General features: G+C 42.0%; 3 protein-coding genes and 1 non-coding gene across 7 annotated transcripts in view; all 4 read left to right on the top strand.

Annotated features, from left to right (window-relative positions):
- spice1 (spindle and centriole associated protein 1) overlaps positions 1-157 on the top strand; it is an 11422-nt gene extending 11265 nt beyond the window's left edge. For both annotated transcript variants that reach the window (XM_086207250.1, XM_086207249.1), the window contains exon 18: positions 1-157. In XM_086207250.1, coding sequence (XP_086063376.1) covers positions 1-60 — 60 coding nt within the window. In that variant the 3' untranslated portion in view covers positions 61-157.
- Positions 158-522: 365 nt separating this feature from the next.
- On the top strand, positions 523-594 carry trnaa-ugc (transfer RNA alanine (anticodon UGC)). The gene has a single exon. It is a non-coding gene; the product is annotated as a tRNA-Ala (tRNA).
- Positions 595-1429: 835 nt separating this feature from the next.
- On the top strand, positions 1430-5245 carry neflb (neurofilament light chain b). Its single transcript, XM_086205478.1, has 4 exons — positions 1430-3852; positions 4000-4124; positions 4214-4638; positions 4726-5245. The coding sequence occupies exons 1-4, from the start codon at positions 2779-2781 to the stop codon at positions 4881-4883; spliced, it is 1782 nt and encodes a 593-aa protein (XP_086061604.1). The 5' UTR covers positions 1430-2778; the 3' UTR covers positions 4884-5245.
- Positions 5246-13600: 8355 nt separating this feature from the next.
- Positions 13601-20168, top strand: part of dock5 (dedicator of cytokinesis 5) — a 36129-nt gene continuing 29561 nt past the window's right edge. For all 3 annotated transcript variants that reach the window (XR_015116632.1, XM_086207242.1, XM_086207241.1), the window contains exon 1: positions 13601-13762. Coding sequence is in view for 2 of the 3 variants with exons in the window: in XM_086207242.1 (XP_086063368.1) it covers positions 13720-13762 (43 nt within the window). In the remaining variant the exon portion in view is untranslated. The remainder of the gene's footprint in view (positions 13763-20168) is intronic.

Below are 20168 nucleotides of genomic sequence, written 5' to 3'. Positions count from 1 at the left end.
CAGGCGGACAAGCGGCGAGAACGAGAGGGGTGGTTTGCTTTGTCCAGTCATGTGAGATGACAAGACAGGAAATATAGCTTGACAATATTTTATTAAAATTTATTAGTATTCTATCAAAGTGTTTTTAAAAGTTGAATTAAATTTTTCCAGATTTTAAAAGCAGGCTGTTTTGTGTGTGTGTGTGTTTTTTTCTCTATCTTGGTTACACATACCACTAACAAGGAAACATTCTCTGAGATGAATAACGGTGGATAGCTGTTGAGCTCCATTCCTGGAGCTCTAGAGATCATTTTGTCTTTTTACTTCATTGGAGTTCTGCTTGGGGATCTGCTCGTGTTGTCTTTAAAACATATAGCAACATGAACGGTTGGTTTGTCTACAAATTAGTTGTGCCATTTTTTGGTTACGCATCAGTTACATGGTTAGAGAGGCTGCGTGGATGTTCAGAAGTCTTTGAGGAAATATGTTGGCAGTGTTTTCAACGATGCTGTACTATGTTGTGTTCTGAAGAGCTGTTTTTCAGGGGATGTAGCTCAGTGGTAGAGCGCATGCTTTGCATGTATGAGGTCCTGGGTTCAATCCCCAGCATCTCCATTGTAGTTTCTTTGGCTGCAATGATATTTTACAGTCAAGACCACTTTATAGAGGGTACACACTAAAACTGACAAAAATGTGCACATAGGCAATATTCATATGTGCAATCTTTATACATCTAATATTCTTGATTGATGCTTGTTGCCATCATGCTGTCCCATTTTGCTGCTGTAACAATGTATATTTCCCCGCTGTGGTATTGATTAAATATTATTATCTCATTTTTATAATAGATTTAGGTGGGGAGAGTGAAGAAACAGCACTTGCCCCACCCTCATCAGCCCTTGAGCTGCTCAGTGGCCTGCAGATCAGACTGTGGTTCTACAGGGAGGCTTATATGAATGTGTAACTGAATGTGATCATGACATACCCATGAAAGACAGCACCGTTAGCGTAAGTGAATCTACCCTAATTAAGTAAAGGTAGACAATAAGAATGATGTTTCTCTTTCAGAAAATGGCTAATAGAGTTTCAGGATAATTTTAGCTTAGCCTCAGATCTTGTCTTTTTTGTGGTGCAAACTTAGAAGTGAGTACATTCAAATATGGTCAGAAAAGTGTGTGTAAGTGAGAGAGAGAGTGGGGTGGGGCTTAAAACATTGTGATGTCGCATTGACTTTAGATCCTTTTAGATATAAAAAAATGTAATCATTTCCTGCTATTAGATCCATCCATCGTCTTCCGCTTGTTCCTATTAAGGGTCGCGGAGGGGTGGAGCCTATCCCACCAGCTACGGGTGAGAGGCGGGGTTCACCCTGGACAGGTCGCCAGTCCATCGCAGGGCCAACACATAGAGACAGACAACCATTCACACTCACATTCATACTTGCGGTCAATTTAGAGTATCAGTCAGCCTCGTCCCCAATTGCATGTCTTTGGATGGAGGGACGAAGCCAGAGTACCAGAGAGAACCCACACAGGCACAGGGAGAACATGGAGACTCCACACAGGAAGATCCCGTGCTGGAGCCGGGGCTCGAATCCAGAACCTTCTTGCTGTGAGGCGACAGTGCTGACCACTGCACCATGTGCAGCCTCTGCTATTAGATATTTGTCATGATTATTATTATAATGTGAACACTAGTAATGAACATAAATGTTTTGTGCAGTCACAGTGACTTCACCACTGACCACCAAAATCTGTTCAGTTCATCCCTGAGTCCATGTGTTCTGTTTTTTTTTTTCCAAATGTGAATGAATTCCTTAAGGCGTTCCTCAGACAACCTGAAAACAAAATCCCTGTTGGTCGGTGGTTATTGCTGGTGCGGAGGCGTGGAAATTGTAATGCTGAACTGTAGTTGAACTTGAGTATATATTAATATAATTATTATTCACTGTTTGAAGAATGTTGAGTTCGTACACCATCAGCAAAATCAGGATTCTGCATAATATGCGAATCATTGGGCTCCAGGTTCATAATTAGTTCTATAAAAGTGTCAGCTTTTCCTTGTGTACCTTGTATAGGCAGCACGTGTTTAATATACGACATTCATACACATTTTCATTTAGTTGCAGTGCAACAATCTGCTGGATAACAGCCATCCACCAGGGGCAAACATTTATTCAAAGCATATAAAATAAGTTATTTGAGATTATATTTAGACGTTGGGCTGAAGTTGGTTTTCTTTATTTTATTTTTTAGTGACATTTAATTGAGATACTTCAATCATGAGAAAAATGTATTATTATTACAAAATACTTGAGCACCGACCTACAAGAACAACTTTGCTGTTACACATTTATGTTGTTTGAGATAAAAAGAAATCTTTCAATAAAGACAAAAAAGAGATTGACGATGCAAATTGCACAAAGCAACAGCTTTCAAAAAGCATTTTCTTCCTCTCTTTTGAGGAGGATTTCAACAATTGGCACAGTGGCATGGCTGAGACATCTTTTATCTGGTTTTTGGTGCCAAACTACAACTTGCAGTTTTTAGCAGTAACAGTACACTGTATTGTCCTCAGTGACCCTGACTGTTGCAGTCCTTCTCCCCGCCTCCACTCTCATCCTCACCCCACCTCTCCTTGGCTGCTACTGGCTGGCTGGCTCCATTATCAATTCCTTTTGTCAGCATGACTGCAAAAAACAGCTGACGTCACAGTCATTACAGGCTCTATAAAAGCCGGAGTAATGCAGATTCACTGTGCAGTCAACCGCGCTACATAGAGCAGCCTGCATCTTCAGCCATGACTTCCACCGGCTTTGACCCTTACTTCCCTTCCACTTACAAGAAGCGAGTGGTTGTACGAAGTGCAGGATATGGAGCAGGTGGAGGAATAGGATCCAGGACTGCCTTCTCCAGCCACTCAGCCCCCATAATTTCCTATGCATCTTCACGCAGAAGTTATCCAACACACAGCCGATCTACGGCCAGCTACTCCTCCATGCTACTTTCTGCACCGGGGTCTGCAGCTGCCACTGAGCTACGCCTTGACCAAGCAGCCCAGGTCAGCTCTGAGTTCAAAATATTGAGGACCCAGGAGAAAGCTGAGCTTCAGGACCTGAATGACCGCTTTGCAGGCTTCATTGATAGGGTCCATGAGCTGGAGCAGCAGAACAAGGTACTGGAGACCGAACTCCTGCTGCTCAGGCAGAGGCAAACTGAGCCATCCAACCTTCGGGCTCTGTACGAGCATGAGATCCGCCAGCTTCATGCTGCTGTAGAGGAGGCCCGCCATGAGAAACAAGCGGCCCAGGACCACAGGGATGAAATGGAGGATGTGCTGAGGCACCTGCAAAAGCGCTATGAGGAAGAAGTGCTGGGCAGGGAGGAAGCAGAGGGCAGGCTTATGGATGCCAGGAAGGGGGCAGATGAGGCCGCCATGGGGCGCTCCGAGCTGGAGAAAAGAGTTGGGACCCTGCTGGATGAGCTGGCCTTCCTGAAGAGCCTCTGTGAGCGTGAGATTGCAGAACTACAGGCCCAAATCCAGTTCAGTGCAGACGTTTCAGTGGAGATGGACATAGTGAAGCCTGATCTGTCTGCCGCTCTCCGAGATATCCGAGTCCAGTATGAGAAGCTGGCCCAGCAGAACCGCCAAGCCGCTGAAGAATGGTTCTGTAACAAGATGAATGTAATGACAGTTGGTACGGCTCGCAACACGGAGGGTGCACGCAATGTCAAAGGTGAGGCCTTGGAATACCGCCGGCTGCTTCAAAGTAAGACACTGGAGATCGATGCCTGCCGTCAGATGAACCAAGCGCTGGAAAATCAACTGCAGGAGATGGAGGAGAAACAGAGTGCTGAGATCTCTGCTCTACAGGTAAGGCACTGCAAGAAGTAATTTATATAAATATATACATATATACATTGTTTTGAGATGACTCCAGCTACTTATTTTGCATTTACCCTTCTACAAATGATGATTAACTAAGTTGTCATTAACATGTTACCAAACTTCTCATTACAGGATACAATTAGTCAACTGGAGGATGAGCTGAGGGCAAACAAAGACGACATGGCACGCTACTTGAAAGATTATCAAGACCTCTTGAATGTCAAGATGGCCTTGGATATTGAAATCGCAGCCTATAGGTATAGTATGTGTTGTAAATGCAGGATTAAAATGAATGCTATCATCACTAATAATAAGCATCTTGTGTTTTTGCCTTGCTCTATGTTAGGAAGCTGCTCGAAGGAGAAGAGAGCCGCTTCAATATGGCTGGCCCGGAGTCAGTGAGCGTTTACTCCCAAGCCATTTACGCCGCTCCATCTTATGGAAGAGCAAGGGTCTCCATGCAGTCTCCGCTGGGCTCTGGAGCTCCATACTCACTGAGCTCTCGTCTGTACGGTACAACATTTGTCACAGAAGAGATAATATCTTCAAGCCAGGCACAGCAAGCAGAGGCAAGCCCTCTTCAGGAAGAGGAGGAAGAGCAGGTGGAAGAGGAGGAGGAAGTTGAAAAGGAGGATGAGGCAGTAGAAGAAGAAGAAGAAGAGAAGGAGGAAGGAGAAGAGGAAGAGGAGAAGGAAGAAGGAGAAGAGGAGGAGGCAGCAGAAGAGAAAGAGGAGGAAGACACAGGAGAAGAGGAAAAATCAGATGGAGAAGGTGAGTGTGTTTTTTTTAATTAATATGTGCACATATATGGTAGTGAATATAACTTCTGTTCTTTTCCTCTTGATGTTGGAAATGAAGAGGGTGAGGCAGAAGATGGAGCAAAAGACACTGAGGAGGAAGGAGAGGAGGGCCAAACTCAAGAAGACGAGGAGGACGCTGGAGATGCTGGGGAAGAAGAAAAAGAGGAAGTGCAGGATGATGAGAAAAATGGAGAGATAACAGATAAAAAAGTCTAACTTATATGCTTTAGAATAGCTGCTAACATGTAGCTGAAGGACAGCCTCTCTTTGGGTTCTCTCGTATACAGATAAATCAATCCAGATGACAGAGAACAGACAGAACATACATTAACTTCAGTGGCTCCCAGCATGTACGCACATTTGCACACTGCACCAGCAAATACACTTTAACAAATTGCTGATCCTTTAATTGACAAATACTAATGTGACCAAAGTCAGGAAGATATATTCTGCTTCTCGGAGGATCGTTAATGAGTTGTCCTGTCACCGAAACACGCTTGTTGGTCTTTCTGTATGTGTCTGAACTGGCTTACCTAAAGTCCTCACTACTATTGATGTGATGCATCGAATAAAACACTGACGACTAACAACTGGCTCAATGTTTTCATTAACAATTATACACACTGACAGTTGTATTAATCATACAATCAAATATCATTTGAACAATGTAGAAGCAGAGAAATATATTCACTGTCCAAACTCTGTGCCTCTCTTTCTCCAATAAACATTTTATTTGCTGATTAGCTCTTTTGTGCAGGACTGGAGAGCGAGCAGCTCTATAAACGGGTTGCTAACTGTGTACCTGAGTGACCCTACATGAGTGATCACAATTGCAGCATAAATCAACCGCTGAATGTTGAATTTCTTATTGACTGCTGCTCATTCGGTGCCAAAACAGCAGTACTGAGGCACAGTCACAACCAAGTAGCCCGAACACTCCATCCCACCATCCCATTAATCTGCGCACTAGGCCCCCAGGCAGTGAACCTGATTGCGGTTCTAAAATAATAATAAACAATGGTAACCAAGGGTATATGAGGCAAAACGAACTCACAAACATGCAACACTGAGCAAAGCACTATGTAAAATTCCATGAAGAATTAGAGCCTAAAACAAAGTCGTCCTGCTCTAAGAGGTAGAGTGGAGGTATAAAAATTTAAAGAAAAAAAAAAAAACAAGCATGTGCAACAAGAAAACCGTACTGAACGACATTGGATGAAGGCAGGTGGTTGATTTTTAAAGTGATACTTCACCAAATTAGTGGACTCACTATTAGGTGTCGAGCTCACACAGATAACTCACTGCTGTGTCCCTCCGTTGCTGTGCCAGAATGCAGGAAGAGCCAGCGACTTTGAGTTAGTTTAAAGTTAATAGCACCCCATGGCGACTTACTGACTACTAACAACAGCAAAACTGTCCAAACATGTTTGTATATAAACTCTCAAGTGCATCCTCTGGTTTAATCCACGTCCTCTTTATCCAGCTGTATGCTGAGCAATCTTCAAACACTGATTTGAGCTACAAGCAAACAAACTATAACCCTTCCAATACTGCACTCATTCATGGGAAATATTGTCCATCCATCCATCCATCCATCCATTTTCTACCTGTTAAGGGTCGCAGGGGGGATGGAGTCTATCCCAGCAGCCTTCAGGTGAGAGGCGGGGTTCACCATGGACCGGTCGCCAGTCCATGGCAGGGCCAACACATATAGACAGACAACCATTCACACTCACAGTCACACCTGCAGTCAATTTAGTGTTGTATGGATTGAGTCTGGAATAACCTTGTCCCCTCTTGATGTCTTTGGACTGTGGGAGGAAGCTGGAGTACCAGAGAAAACCCACACAGGAACAGGGAGAACATGGAGACTCCACACAGAAAGATTCCGTGCTGGAGCCAGGACTCGAACGCGAAACCTTCTTGCTGTTATGCGACAGTGCTGACCACTGCAACACCGTGCCACCCCCAGGAAATATTAACTACACTTTTGAGAGAAGCATCACCTTGAAAATACCATATCACTTTCTAGTCTTGTAGGAATCAATGATAATGAGACACAGTATAATTACTATGACTGAGATAGTACATTTAGATTTAAACAAAAATGCAAAGAATTCATGTTATGGTTTACAGTCATGAATAATTATCATTTTAGCAATAGTCATTGTTGTCCGACCAGCATCTCTTTACTACCCCCTCTAGAACCGGGCCCTTAGCTTATTTCTCCCAGCAGAGATGCTGTGGATTCCAGTTGGAAAGCACATTTTAACAAGTATTACTACAAGAAAGAGCAGCCTTTAATGTGTCACCCCTGGGACACACTGGCGACATCATCTCTGACCAACACGGTCCAGCAGACATTTGCAAGGTTTTGACCCAGTTTGTTCTTTCGGAGCCCAAAGAAAATTTTCTTTGCCCCACAATGTTGATGGCGTTAAATTAAAAAAGGACATAGATGAGCAGCACTGAGGCTTTCTCTCTATATTGATAAATTAGTCCACAATTGACAAGAAGGGAGGAGTGCGGCAGACCAGCAAATTTGGATTCTTCTAATACAGAGCCAGTTTTTAAAATTAAAATGCATTATTTTACTTTGATAACCCATCTGAATGAATAATTTATCTAAAAAAATTCATATTACATAAGCAATTATTCTGTTTTTGACTTGTTAAAACCACATTCTGGCAGAACAGAGTTGTGCTACAGAGGCGTTTTGGTCTTCATTTGGAGTCAGCATGTTGTCTCTGTCCTCATATGCCTACAATCCATGTGATTAGTGAGCTGACATCAGGGTTTTTTTTCCTGCTGCCTCACCCTCATCCACATCACTGTCAATAAATCGGGCCGTGGCGCACTGAAACCTTTATGACTCAGCCACTCTGCTGCACCGCAGAATCTGGCCAAGTGTCAACTCTGGCAGGACTGCTGGAGGGAGAGAGATTTCAATGTTTCACTCGAGAGGAGGAGCGAGGGGAAGATGCTGGAGAGCACGCTGTTTTCTACCTATAGCAGCAAAGTGGTAGGGGGTCTATGGGCTTCCTTTACGTACCTTCCTATGAACCTCAGCGATGTCTCCTCTCAGGTTCAGACAATCACAACGACGCCATGTAGCAGCTCGTTTTTGAAGTGTGCTTAAAACTATTGCATCATCTGTTTACCACGATAAAGCTTATATCTGCACTTTCTTGTAGCAGACTGTGCATGTGCAGCATTGCCCTCAAACAGAACGTCTCTCCCCTTCCTCTCCATCCTCCTTGTCCTCATTTTACCCCATCCCCAGCCAGACGACATCATCATCCTCCTCCTGTTGCTACAGGAAGGCTCGAGCCAGTCCAACAGAGCACTCAATTTAATCACTGGAAATTCTACTCTGCGATGAATTTGGCCACACACACCCACACTTTTCACCACTCAAGGAGATAGCAATATAGTAAATGTTTTCTTATTGATTAAAACACTCAGGCACACTAATGATATTCTATCGACAGATAGAATTCTAAAATGGCACGAGAGCTTTTTTGCAAATAAATAAGTAAACACTGGCATACAGAAACAGGGACTGTAGGACACAAATCCCCTGTCAAGAAAGACGTATCCACTTTCCATCACATTTCATCTTTCTTACGTTGACCCTGTTTTATGTGCCACATTTGGACTGGACTGGTATGTGCGTTTGATAACTCTCTTTCTTGCGAGCATCAGAGGGAGGCGGACTGAGACCTTCCAAGCATATGAGCCTTTGATGAAAAACAAAAGACTGAGGGCGCAGCAGAAGATGTTAAAAAAACAACTTAGTTTCTTACCAGTACTGTACCCCCCCCCCCCCCCATTAGATGTGACTTAACTTGTGCTCAACTGAGAGGTTTGAATGTTGCTTTTAGGATGACAACAAAAATGTAAACACAAAAAGACATTTGTAATGGACGTTGGGGTTTTTTGGGGGGCTTCATAACGACACACTGCATTTGACAGGTCTTTCAACTGTTAGACATTCATTTCACACACATATTAAACAATAACAAGTACCATAATGTGTGTCTGACATTGTGTAAATACCTCATTAAAAACCAGATTACACGTACGAACAGTTTGTATTTCTAACTGTTGGGCTTGTGGTGCCTCCTGTACTTTCCCTAGTGAACATGAAAACAGCCTTTCATGGTCAAACTGCACACAAACCACATCATTCTATACTGTGAGACAAAGACACAAACATAGGAACAATAGGAAAAACATGTTTTTTTTGGTCTTTCAGAATAATACTATTTATATTTCAAATACTCATTTATTGAGTTTCACCAATGTGCATTTTAATCCTCTTTATATTATCATCAGGGCCTTGAAATATTGTCTGTGCAAGCAATATAATATCATGACCACAAATACATGAGATTTTAAGAGGATGCATAATACAAGAATACGTTTTGGACTTGAAATGTAATCCCATGCACACACAGCAGCAAGAGAAACACTGTGGGATTAAAATAATAATCATAATAACAGAATAAAAAAAAGATGCTTTCTCTTGATGTGAAGCACTCGTCCTGATAGTGGTTTTTCAAACATCGGTGAATGTATCCAGTCTTCTTGGAGACACACCAGCCCCAGTCCAGACACTGAGGGTGGTCACGCTGCAGTTTGCCCGTCAGATTTTCACACAGCCTTGCTTTGTTTCCACAAAGAAAAGAGCCGAGGCTCCCTCTGTTAAGCTCACAAAATTAAAAGATTCTGTTGAACGAGCCTTGGCATTGGTCTGGAGGACATTTATCCGGCGACTACCATTTAAGGACTTGCTCCTTGTGGCGTGTGCGGTTTTCAGATAGCCACATGTAACCAGTACAGAGACACAAAGGATGCTTCGCTGAGTCAGATGGCGACAAATGGGGGAGCCTATGGCCAACATCCCTTCTCATACATCACATCCTGAAAATTAGGAGTTAGACTTGTGGATATAAACGAGCAACCCTTAACTTACCTGCAGACGACTGCTTCTGTCATCACAGGTATTAACAATATATATTCATTTCTGTCTGTGTTTCTGCAGGCTGGCTCTGTGTTGGTCATGCAGTCTGTACCTTCATAATACCAATATGAGATGATGTTAAGGGGATGACGTCAATATCGCTTGGATCACTGCACAGTGACCTTTGTGGCATGCAAAGATTCTATGAAGCAGGAAAGATGAAAAGTTTAGTTTGAAACTAAAAGTCAACTGCAATCTATTTTGGCCTCAGGATGTTAAGTCCCGGTGTGTTGACCAAACCGCACAGCATCGCAGGATTAGGCTATTACCTTATTCTGCTGCCACACTGCCAAGGGGATCCTGAAGTCCAATTTGCTTCCAGTGTCATGCATTCCTGCAGTGGACCCACAAATCCATCGGACCACTTGTCTGTTTTTGTCTCAGGAATTAAACACCACCCTGGGGGCCATGGCCAGTATTTATAGGCCCCCACAACAACAAAGTCTCTAACGCAACGTACTTTCTCTCATCAAGAAAATCACATTTCACACGGATTAGTAACTTCGTGCTATGAACACAGAGCAGTGGTGTCAATCAGGGGTTCATACACATGGTTGGTCGATATGATATTCAAATCCTTTTTTCGATATTGATATTAGGGAGGTGCCAAACCAAATCACTGGAATGGTGGTCAGATCGAGATATGGACCCAATTTCCCATGTAAACTCTCCAGTAAACACAGAGGCTGTAAGGAGAGAGGAGTCAGGGGTAACTCGAGCCGTGGCATGCGTTGCATAACTGAGTCAGGTTAAATGTGTTCCTTTCATTCTGGAAATGGGCAGGTAGCTGCAGAGTTGTTTCACATGTACGTTTTTAGATGGGAGTTGAAGCAAAGTGGAACAATACCAGTGGACCATCAACTGCTCAGGTGTCTAAGCGAGGGAACAAAGACAGATCCTGAGGGTTGTGGTATCAGTACGGGCCGTGAAAAGGTATATATGGAAAATCACATTTCAGCTTATCCATACTATGCTTATTGTATTGGTCCTGCATGGTAACAAGAACTGTGATATAAGCAATCTTCCCAAAACATGTCGGGAATCCTTTTTGGGGAAAATCTGACATGCTTACTTTTACACACTGATTTAGACGGCAAAACTACGTATGACTTTCCTCAATATTGAAATCAATTTACAATGCAATATCACAGACTATATTCAATATATTGCCCAGCCCAATTTCAAACCTGTGAAATGCTAAAAGATATGCTTCATTTTTGTTCATCTCAAGGAAATAAAACACACAGTCTCGCACTCAAGCATGTTCAGAAAACACAAAAATCCAATACTGTATATAAGGAAGAGGCTGGGAGCGTTTTTCATTGTTATTTCAGCTGTCTGTTGTGCTCATTCATTTAGTCTGCCAGGCAACACTCTGAGAAACCCTGAGGCAAAATAAACAGACAGGAGACTCTCGTTTCAGGACAAGCGCAGTAGCGTCATCAGTTCTCATCAACACAACAACACAATTATTCACTTTTATCAAGAACACCAGAGAAATCCATTTTACATTCAGCTGTTTCGCCTTTCACGTACACGCGTTCACGTCTTCCACACACATCTGCACACGGCGGCAACAAACAGATTCTCTTGTATTCAGGGAATGTTGATAGAATGTCTGTGACATTGCACGGTCCGGTGTAAATGATAAGAACAGTTGCGTGGGAATTTCTTGTGAAAAAAATCCCCTGTAACTTATGTATCATTTACACACACGAACGCAAGACGAGCACTCATGCACACCTATCATCATTCCTCCTCAGTGCTTCCAGTTTCTTAGAGGCAGATATATAATATAGACAGCACAGCATGGATGTGTTGAAAGGGACTGCCCGCAGTAGCAAAAAGCGGTCAGGTGATGGCACTATTGTATTCCTTTTTACAGATGTGATTGTTGTTAACTTTTAATGACCCAGCAGCAACTTTTTTATGTTTGATATATAGTGTGAGAATCATTGCCAAATGACATTCGGAGGTGAAAGGGGCATGAGTAGATTGGACCTGGCCTCACAATAAATTCACTCAGCAGCTTAAGTACAGCTCTGCCAGAAATAGGTCACAATAATCGTGTGTACGAGCTCAAGTCATGACCTGGAAATTTGTACTTAAAGCTTAAAACACAAACATCCATGGGTCTTGATCTTCCGGATGAGTTCAGTCCATGTGACTGAGCCTGATTGCTGTATTAGAATGGTTAATTCAACATACACCACAGGAAACAGATCAACAAATGATAATACCTAAAAACTTCCTTTTTGAAAAAGGCCCGTTTTCTTGTTTATAGCTCTGACCAGCAAAGAGCCTCTCGGTACTATTTTGCAATGTTCAGTTGCTTTGAAAGACAATAATTCAATCATAGTGTTCAACTGGTCTATGTTTATAGCTTCCTAAGTCAGCTGCGTTTCAAGCTGCCACATCACAATCGATGGAATAAAGGGAGACTGACCTGTCAGAGCCTGCAACAAAAGCGTCAAATGACTGAGCGTTACTGGCAGCACCATTTGGCTGGCCACTAGCTGCAGGGAAAAAAAAAACACACATGACGGGTGAACAAAAGGCTAAGTGGGCTACCAGATCTCTGCCAACAGCTGTAAATTACTTCACCGAGCAGGGAAAGAGGCAGGCTGCTGAGTGTTTCTCGTGACATAGTGGCCATGTTGAGACGGCATTAAGCAAATAGCTTCACTGATGTTCATCACAATTGTTTTGAACAATTAATTGTGCGGCAACGATGTTGTCCCCCTTAAGATACACGCTTCCTGTGCCAGTGTCCCTTCACTCAGAATACAGTAGATTGACTTTGAAGCGGTCAATGTGAGACGGAGTTGCAAGTCAATCTCATTTTAAATTAAAAAACAATAACCTGGTGATAACTTATTTATGACATGTCGGAGATTTATAGCTTCAATTAATGAGTCTCCTCTAGATTGTCAAAGTGTACGCCAGTAAAACTGAATACCAACAACCATCAGAGGTCCTTGAAAGAAAACAGGGACAGTTCAGTCTCAGAATACTTCCCGAGAATTCAATTTTGCTCATTTGGAAATTAATAAGGAACAGTATTATAGAATTAGTTCATTCGTTACTCCAACGACAACATAGTTTGACCCGCGTAGCGGTGGTGTCTTGAGAACGACTCAGTTCTACACATTCTTTGAAAGTGGCTGCTTTAATATCAGCTGTGGGGGGGGGGGGGGGGGGGGTATGTGTTGCAGATATCTGTACTTCAATTCTTCTCGCCCAGAGAAGACGCAGCACATCCTCAGTAATATTCTTTTTACCCGTAGTTGTCATTTCAGCTATCCACAATGTCATTGTCCACATTGTCCCCAAGGATAATTATGTTGCAAGTCAGAATGTCTCTCCATCTACCTGTCAACACTTTACATTCGTAGTTATTGCATTGTTTCTACTCTGAAATGGTCTTTTTTTTTATGTCAGTCACAACGCAACTCTGCCTTACGTTATGAAGCTTTAATGTATTTTGTATATTCCAAACGGACCTATAGAGATTTAGAAGTGGCTTTCACTTTTGGAAAGAAAATGAAAATTATGGCCCAGTACACATTTAAGGATTGGGATTTTTTCCTTTGTAGATTTCGAAATATGTGTCATCCTACAGTAAAAGGTCATTTTGGATATTTGAAATGTTCCTTTTGACAAGCAGAAATTTAGTTAAAAACTGCCAAAACATCTACATAAACTTTTTTTTGTGATTAAAATTTTGATTCATATTGCAAGATAGTCTTCATCTTGAAATGTTATTTCCACTTTTGAGGAGTGAGAGAGGAGTTTTGTCGATTAGAGAAGACGCGTTTGTGTCAAAGTGTCTGGAAGTTCCTGAGTACGCCAGCGTTGTTCCAGGTCCCAGCCTGTCCTCCCCTCCCTTCCCCTCCTCTCCCCTCCCCGTTTATAAGTCATGATGGCGGAACTGTAGGCTTCGGGACGACCATAAGCGCACCGCCCGCTCTCTTTCAGCAATTGTACATAGTTATTTATTTATTCAGAGAAACATTTCTCCCCGCTATGACCCGCTGGATTCCTACAAAGAAAGAGAAGTATGGAGTCGGTAAGTTACGCTGGTTTAGCCGTCTGTGTATTCTACCTCCTGCACGCCCGTCGAGCGAACTCCCGGTCACTTAACTAACTTCACGGAAAAAACAAAACAGAAAGTGCAGGAAAACACAAGTTACCGGAGACTTTGTTGTTGTTGATCCACGGCTTAGCAAGGGTTCACAACTTTCCTCCCCCATTAAATTCCAAGGAGCGACTGGAACTGTGCAGAGTTTTCCCGGTGAACTTTGGTTGTGGTGAGAAAGACATTCATCTTTATAACTGTCAATAATATGTGTCCTGGAATAATGGCGCGGAGCCAGCAGCTCAATGAGCATACCAGCCATTCCCGTATTTAATCTGCTGAGCCGACTTGTTGAAGTAACCGTGAACTGAAAAGAATTCCCATTTTGTTGAGAGGTACCCTGAAGCCCCCTCCAGGACTCCTGCAGGGCCCCACATGGGAGCCACAGTGACTTGTATGCGTGAGAGAGATAAGAGAATTGAATTTGCATAGACATTAGTTTGTCAGTGTTGCTTGGCTCTGTTTACACTTTACATGATCTTTGTAAATAAATGTATTCTTCACTGCTCCGTGTGCTGCTTAACACTTTGTAGTTTTATATATCCCATATGTGTGTGGAGGCTTGGAGAGAAGTAGTGCAGTCACCTGTAAGCACTGGAGGTGCGTGCATGTACTTGCCACCAGCTCCTCCTCACACCCTCCAGGCACAACTACAACACTGTTATCCCTCTTTGGTTCAGGGCGATGACTTTATTGAAGCACTTGTTGGCTGGTCATCGGTTTCATCACAGACTTGCTGCTAATCTGTGTTTCCAGCTACACTCTGTCAGTGTTTCCTGGCATGCAGCAGATACACTAAGAAAGCCCCTTGTGCAGGAATGTAGAGACGAACCTTGGTGTGAATCTGAGCTCTCTACCTGGACTGTGTACGAATGGTATTGCTCTCTCCGTAGTCCATAATTGATGATATTATCTGTGTCAAAAGTTTAGATGTCACACATATTTGTACACATTTAACATGTAAATAATGAGAATTAGATTTTTTTGTTAAATTTCCAAAACATTTTCAAAAGCCCGTTAATCATACATCTATGGCTCCCCCCCCCCCCTCTTCTTCCTCATTTATTGAAAAGAAGAGACCTGAATATCAGCCATCTGAGCAAAACCGATCCGCTTATCTGCTGATAAAACCCTTAAGTGTGCTTTTTAGCTCCAAACCTGTATCCTCTAACTGACTTATCTTTAAGTTTTTAAGTGAGTGTTCTGCTGCCGTTCTAAAAATATTTAAACCATCACATTAATGTGGGCATGGAGTGCTCTGCCCCTCTTACTTATATATGACCTTGCTTTAGCGCCTGATGTTGAGGAATTTCCGTGTTAATCCTTTTAGACTCCAGGATGACTTTCAAAACTGTTGCTCTGCTTGATGGTGTAGAGTAGACTGCGCCATCCTCCTGCCTTTCGCCTCAGAAAAGGGGCAGGAGCTACCAACGTCGTTCTTAATCCTAAAAACTCCATCAGACGCTCTACAAGGTGTTACATTTTTAATCCAATTAGTCAACCCAGGCTGTGCCCAAATACATGAAACTACATTTTGGATGAAAGAAGAGATTGCAAGATTTCTGATATTATCAGTTATGTCATGCTTTCTAACGGGAAAATGTGGATGACATGGGGCTTAAAATATAATCTTTAATAGTGAATAATTTAACACCACTATAACAGGATGCATTCCTAATTTTCACATTTTTAAAGACAGGCATGGCAGTTGAGTGTCAGATTAATGATTTGAATCAGCAGGGTGTCCTCAATTAACATTCATATAAATCCATTTTCCTAAAAACGAATTAAACTAAATCGTTTTAAAAATGCACAAATCTTTCATTATGCAAATTTGCCTTTTTGACACATGATTTCTTTGACTTCACTTTATGTGCACTGGAGGGGACAACATTCTACGTTACACTGGTGTGTTTGAAACCTGCTTTCATGCAAACATATTTGACATTTAAGGTGAGGACAGAGGAGCCTCTCCCCCGTCAGCAGATGAATGTAAAAACCAGCTGTCTTGTGTCAGATTCTGCACTTTGAAGGCCAAACATCCAAGTGTGTGTGCAGCGATGTAGCTGAAAGTGATCACCATACAATGTTTCACTCCAGTCCATGTTGATAGTTATAGCTTATGACTGCTTTTTGAAAGGGGGGGGGGGGGTTAAGATCAGGAGAAAAATGGTTGGATTTAATCTCATTATTTTGACTTGAATTGAGCAGGTCACACATTTATCTGCGAGGTTTGCGATCAATGAATTGATTTGAGAGCAAAAGTATGAACGCTGCATTTTATTGCAAGCCCAATGAATTTGTTATAAAGGTGAATCCTAAACTTTTCTTTGGAAATCTGAAACCTCCCTTCGCTGCATCTCAAAGCATTTTTTTTTAAATTTATTTTTTTGCTGCTGAATTAAGTCTCATGGTGAAGACCAGTTGAAAAATGTAACCTTCATTTCTGTCTGATTGAGGCTGGACGATCGTCATCGTCAATCCCGCCCACAACAAGACTCCGTTCAACAGCAATTAAAAGCACAACAACGGACAGCAAAAATCTGCCGTGAAGGCTAACTGACCTGTCCCTCTCTATCAACAAGGATCATTGTCTGCATTCATGCTTTTTTTTTTTTTTACTCTGGGGCGCAGCTGAACCTGTTAAACAGTTAAATGATTGTCTTTTTTGTGTGACGCTCGTGGCTTCATAGGCTCCATAAACTTGCTTGTCCAGTCCAAATCACATTTATGTGTTGATGAAATCTCCTATTTTACATTCTAATAAAACGAAATAAGGAAGGCCCCCTTTTAAGTGAGTTGTTTTTTTTTTTTTTTGACTCACAGCAGCAAACCCCCGCTCAGCTCTTGTGTGTTTTCTGGTATATATTGTGCAGAAATGTACCTGTTTAATTGCTGTGGTTCAACTGTTCTTCAGGGAGCTGCAGCTGCACGTGATAATGGCTGATTAGCGCTGGTGCATGACGCAGACACAACTTCCACTTGTAAATATGAATCAATAAAAAGATGCACAGTTTAAAGTTTTCTCAGGAGTCAAAGAGAAATTTCACTTTAATAAGATCAGCACCTCAACAACCCTGTTTGTTCAGCTTTAATGTCAAACCTGATTGTTGTCGGTTTTAATGGAGCAACCAGATGTTTGGTGACTTTTAAAGCTCAGACGTCATTCGTGAAGAATCAGTTGAATTGTTCAGAAACCTGGGGAAAGGTATTAAAATAAAGCTGCTGCGTTTTTATTTTTTCCCCTTTTTAACAGCAGGCGATGAGCCCACTGTGGTCTAATTTGATCCTTTTTGCTCTCTTAACTTTGAACATCAGAATTAAATCTCTGATTTATGGATGACTTTTAGGTGGCTGTCTAGACAGTAAATGAGAGGTGAAAGGCTTTTCCATCAGCACTTTAATGTTTTGAAATGTCCTGCCTGAGGAGAAATGCCCCCCAAAACAAACTTTAATATTAATTACTTAAGTCCTTTTTTTTTTTTTTTTTTAAAGAGATGTAGCACCTCTTCTTATTTTGGTTGGAAATGAAAAAGCTTGAATACAAATTTGAAATTCAGGTGCGTGTGATGCATCATTAAATAGTAACATATTAAAACCTATTTAAATTCCTCACACGTCATACTTTCAGTCACAGCTGTGTACAGTGTCTGAAGTCAAATAGCTCCGTTCTCCGTTTTTTAGATGATCATTGAAAAAGATTAGTTTGATGAACTAGTGAAATTAAGACAATCATTGTTATGCTAATCGAATCTGAGTCTGTTTGTTCAGCGTGACCTCATCGTTCATTTCTTCCACGTCTTAAACTGAAGGTTTTTCCAGCTGAGAACCGATGACTTCAGTTTTTATGTCTCGTTTTGTGTTCCATTTTCCTCTTTTGTTTTTTTTTTTGCTTTAAGTGCAATATGTGTTGGTGCTAAAATAGTAGATTCTCAAATTGTTTCAACTTTGAGAAGCTGCCAGCAGCTGCTCAAACTGCTCAGCCGGGGTGTTCTTTAATTGTTGGCTAATCTACTTGAGAGATAAATCATTTAGAGTGAATCAGACTGACTTTGATTTAACATCAGTGTGCACATTAACTGGAACCTGCCCAGATAAAGGTTTTATTGGAATTTATGACTGCAGCTCAGGCTCAATATTTCACATTTAAGAGGAAGACCGTGTGTCTCTGAGTTGCACTGATGACATGAGCTGCCAAGGCCCAGACTGTTGCCTTTAGTTGAGACAGCATGGCATCACAACATGCTCAGATGGGTTTCTGCCACTGGCTCGCTGCCACACTGTTGCCAGACTCAGACACTGTGACAAGTTGGTGAATGGACAATTGTCACTCTCGGCATGGAAAGAGGCAGATGTCATTTCTTCAGTGTGTGTTTCATTTTGTTTTGTCAAGGCTGCAGAAATAGTTTCCTGGTGAAAACGAAATATCTCAAAAGAGGATTCATAGCGTGCCAATAACCCCAATATGTCAGTGAGATATCGCTCAAGGCCTAAACTTGCTGTTTGTAAGATGTTGGTTTGGTCAGAGGAGATACCCGTACATTGATGTGAGGGAACTCAGTGTTGTATGCAGGGAAGTCAGTACCAATGTTAGTGTTATTGTCGTGTTTGTCATCCTTTTGGATGTCAGATGAGGGATTTTACAGTAAAGTTCAATCTCATGAATCAGTGCAGGTGATAACCTTGCAAGCGTGGTGAATATTAATACTTCTTGGCTGGACACGGTTATGTGGCCGATGTTCAGAGGCTTCTTTTGACACTTCAAACCAAATCAGTCAACGCGCGTTAATACCAGTTATGATTATTCCCAGACTGGAAATGGAGGCGGAGTTACAAGTCATATTCAACAGACAGCTTGCACTTCCTGCACAGAGTGAACTGCACAAACAAAAAAAAAGAAAAAGAGGATGACAGGAGCAAAGACAGTCACAGACATCGTTGATCATGTTGACATTCTTCCTTCAGAGGTTGTTCCTCAAACTTTTGTGTGAATTAGAAGTAGCATGTTAACCGTCCACATGCAATGACGTGACCAAAAGATGATCCCATCTATAGAATACGCACAGTGCCTTTCCCAGTTGAAACCTTCATGCTTAACTTAGCTCAATAATTCCCACATTGGGGTATGAATACCCCAAGGCTGTGCAGTTATGTCAGGAGGTATGCTAATTAAACCCAAACTGTCCTTTCAGAATTCTCCATCAAAAATAATTGGATCTGATCTATTACTCTCCAGGTGACTGAAGGTGCCAACTTCTAGCCAATCAGAGGCAGAGTGGGGGTGGGAGTCGGTCCTATGGGAATACACACCCAATAGTCTAATGACTGTTTCCCCCTGGGTCTGAAAAAGTAAGGCCCTTTAGCATCCGATATGTTGTGTTACTTACTCAAATATGGATAAATGGTTAAAACGATCCTGCCCCACATCCATGGGAGCAGCTGTTGGTACAGAACATCACATTAAGACCAAGCCATCACTGTCAAAACATCTGTAAGGGTTCCAGTATCACGTCTGAAAGAGCTGGCATTAATGTTGGTGGTGTTGAAGCCATCTTGGCAGGGGGCGCTATTGATACTGCTGCCTTGGTTACTCTCTGTTGTCTGATATTGCTCTTGTTGTCTCACTGCAGCACTGCATTGTGAGATATTGATGCTGGCGTAGCGTCTGTACTGTCCAGCATACTGAAATATTTCCAAGCATTTCCCTGTCTATTTTTTTTTCTTTTGTTTTTTGTTTTTTTTTCAAAGTGAAAGATGGCAACGGCTGAACGTGTGTGGCATGTAGGATGTGCACAGTTTGAGCACACACCTTTAGAGCGCTGTTTCCCCAGCTGGATGAAATCATGATTTGACAGACGTAAGGGTACATAGGGATTTAAAATTAATTCTAAGGTGGAACAAATGATGCAAAATAAAGGCTGTGACAAATCACAGTGTTTTATTTTGACGCAAGAATCATCTAAAATAAGAATTTTTAAGGCTGGCAGCCAGTAATACAAAGGTGACCCTGCCTTCCATTGAGGAAACCCTGCCTCAGGTTAATTCTATCTGTCACATACTTGTGGTTACATTCTCAGGTTTCAGACACTACAAAAGTCTCTTTCACTTTGTTAGTTGATTAACGTTAGTATGGATTTCCAGACTCGGACCCTCTAACATTATACAGTCATCGTCATTGTTCATCATTACAATAAGGTATATAACACCACTTGAAGACACAAATGTGCTCGGTAACTGGGAAGTAGCGTCTAAAGGTATTGAAAACCCCCTGATGTCAGTGTGATGATGAGCTCATCTCTTCAGCCTTCATTAAATCTGTGGTAGCACAAATCACACC

The sequence above is a fragment of the Aulostomus chinensis genome, chromosome 6 (genome assembly GCF_037954235.1).
Source record: "Aulostomus chinensis isolate RoL2024-O1b breed Wild chromosome 6, RoL_Achi_v1.0, whole genome shotgun sequence".
Classification (NCBI taxonomy): Eukaryota; Metazoa; Chordata; class Actinopteri; order Syngnathiformes; family Aulostomidae; genus Aulostomus; species Aulostomus chinensis.
Note: the sequence above shows the minus strand (reverse complement) of the source record. Positions and strands in the feature narration are given on the sequence as shown.

Bases quoted from the DNA above. Each gene is read 5' to 3' on its own strand.
- neflb (XM_086205478.1), top strand. From the start codon at position 2,779: ATGACTTCCACCGGCTTTGACCCTTACTTCCCTTCCACTTACAAGAAG. The intron at 4,125-4,213 runs GTATAGTATGTG...GCTCTATGTTAG, and splicing joins ATTGAAATCGCAGCCTATAG to GAAGCTGCTCGAAGGAGAAG. The intron at 4,639-4,725 runs GTGAGTGTGTTT...TTGGAAATGAAG, and splicing joins GGAAAAATCAGATGGAGAAG to AGGGTGAGGCAGAAGATGGA.